The sequence below is a fragment of the Eurypyga helias genome, unplaced genomic scaffold, assembly GCF_000690775.1.
Source record: "Eurypyga helias isolate BGI_N326 unplaced genomic scaffold, ASM69077v1 scaffold24153, whole genome shotgun sequence".
Classification (NCBI taxonomy): Eukaryota; Metazoa; Chordata; class Aves; order Eurypygiformes; family Eurypygidae; genus Eurypyga; species Eurypyga helias.
In genome coordinates this window covers 1-212 of record NW_010240980.1, presented here as the reverse complement: position 1 = coordinate 212, position 212 = coordinate 1, and the positions used below count along the sequence as shown (strand labels likewise).

At 59.0% G+C, this 212-nt stretch overlaps 1 protein-coding gene across 1 annotated transcript in view; it reads left to right on the top strand.

Moving 5' to 3' along the window:
- The window catches only part of LOC104507370 (iporin-like), a gene marked incomplete at its 3' end in the record, with an annotated part of 14,489 nt that extends 14,283 nt beyond the window's left edge, over window positions 1–206 (top strand). Inside the window, 1 exon segment of the mRNA XM_010148619.1 lies at window positions 4–206. Coding sequence (XP_010146921.1) covers window positions 4–206 — 203 coding nt within the window.
- Between the last annotated feature and the right edge of the window lie 6 nt (window positions 207–212).

Below are 212 nucleotides of genomic sequence, written 5' to 3'. Positions count from 1 at the left end.
GAGCGGAAGAAGATGCGAGAGAGCACGTGGGAGGGGAAGAAGGACAAGCAGGCGGGCTGGTGGTATCAGCTCATGCAGAGCTCTCAGATTTACATCGAGGGGTCGGCTGAAGGCTCGAAGTTTATCCGCTCTGAGAAGAAGAAGAAGGCTCTGAACGCTGTGCTCAGGTCAGGGGAGACCTGCAAGGCACCACCCCCCCGCGAAGGGGTGGT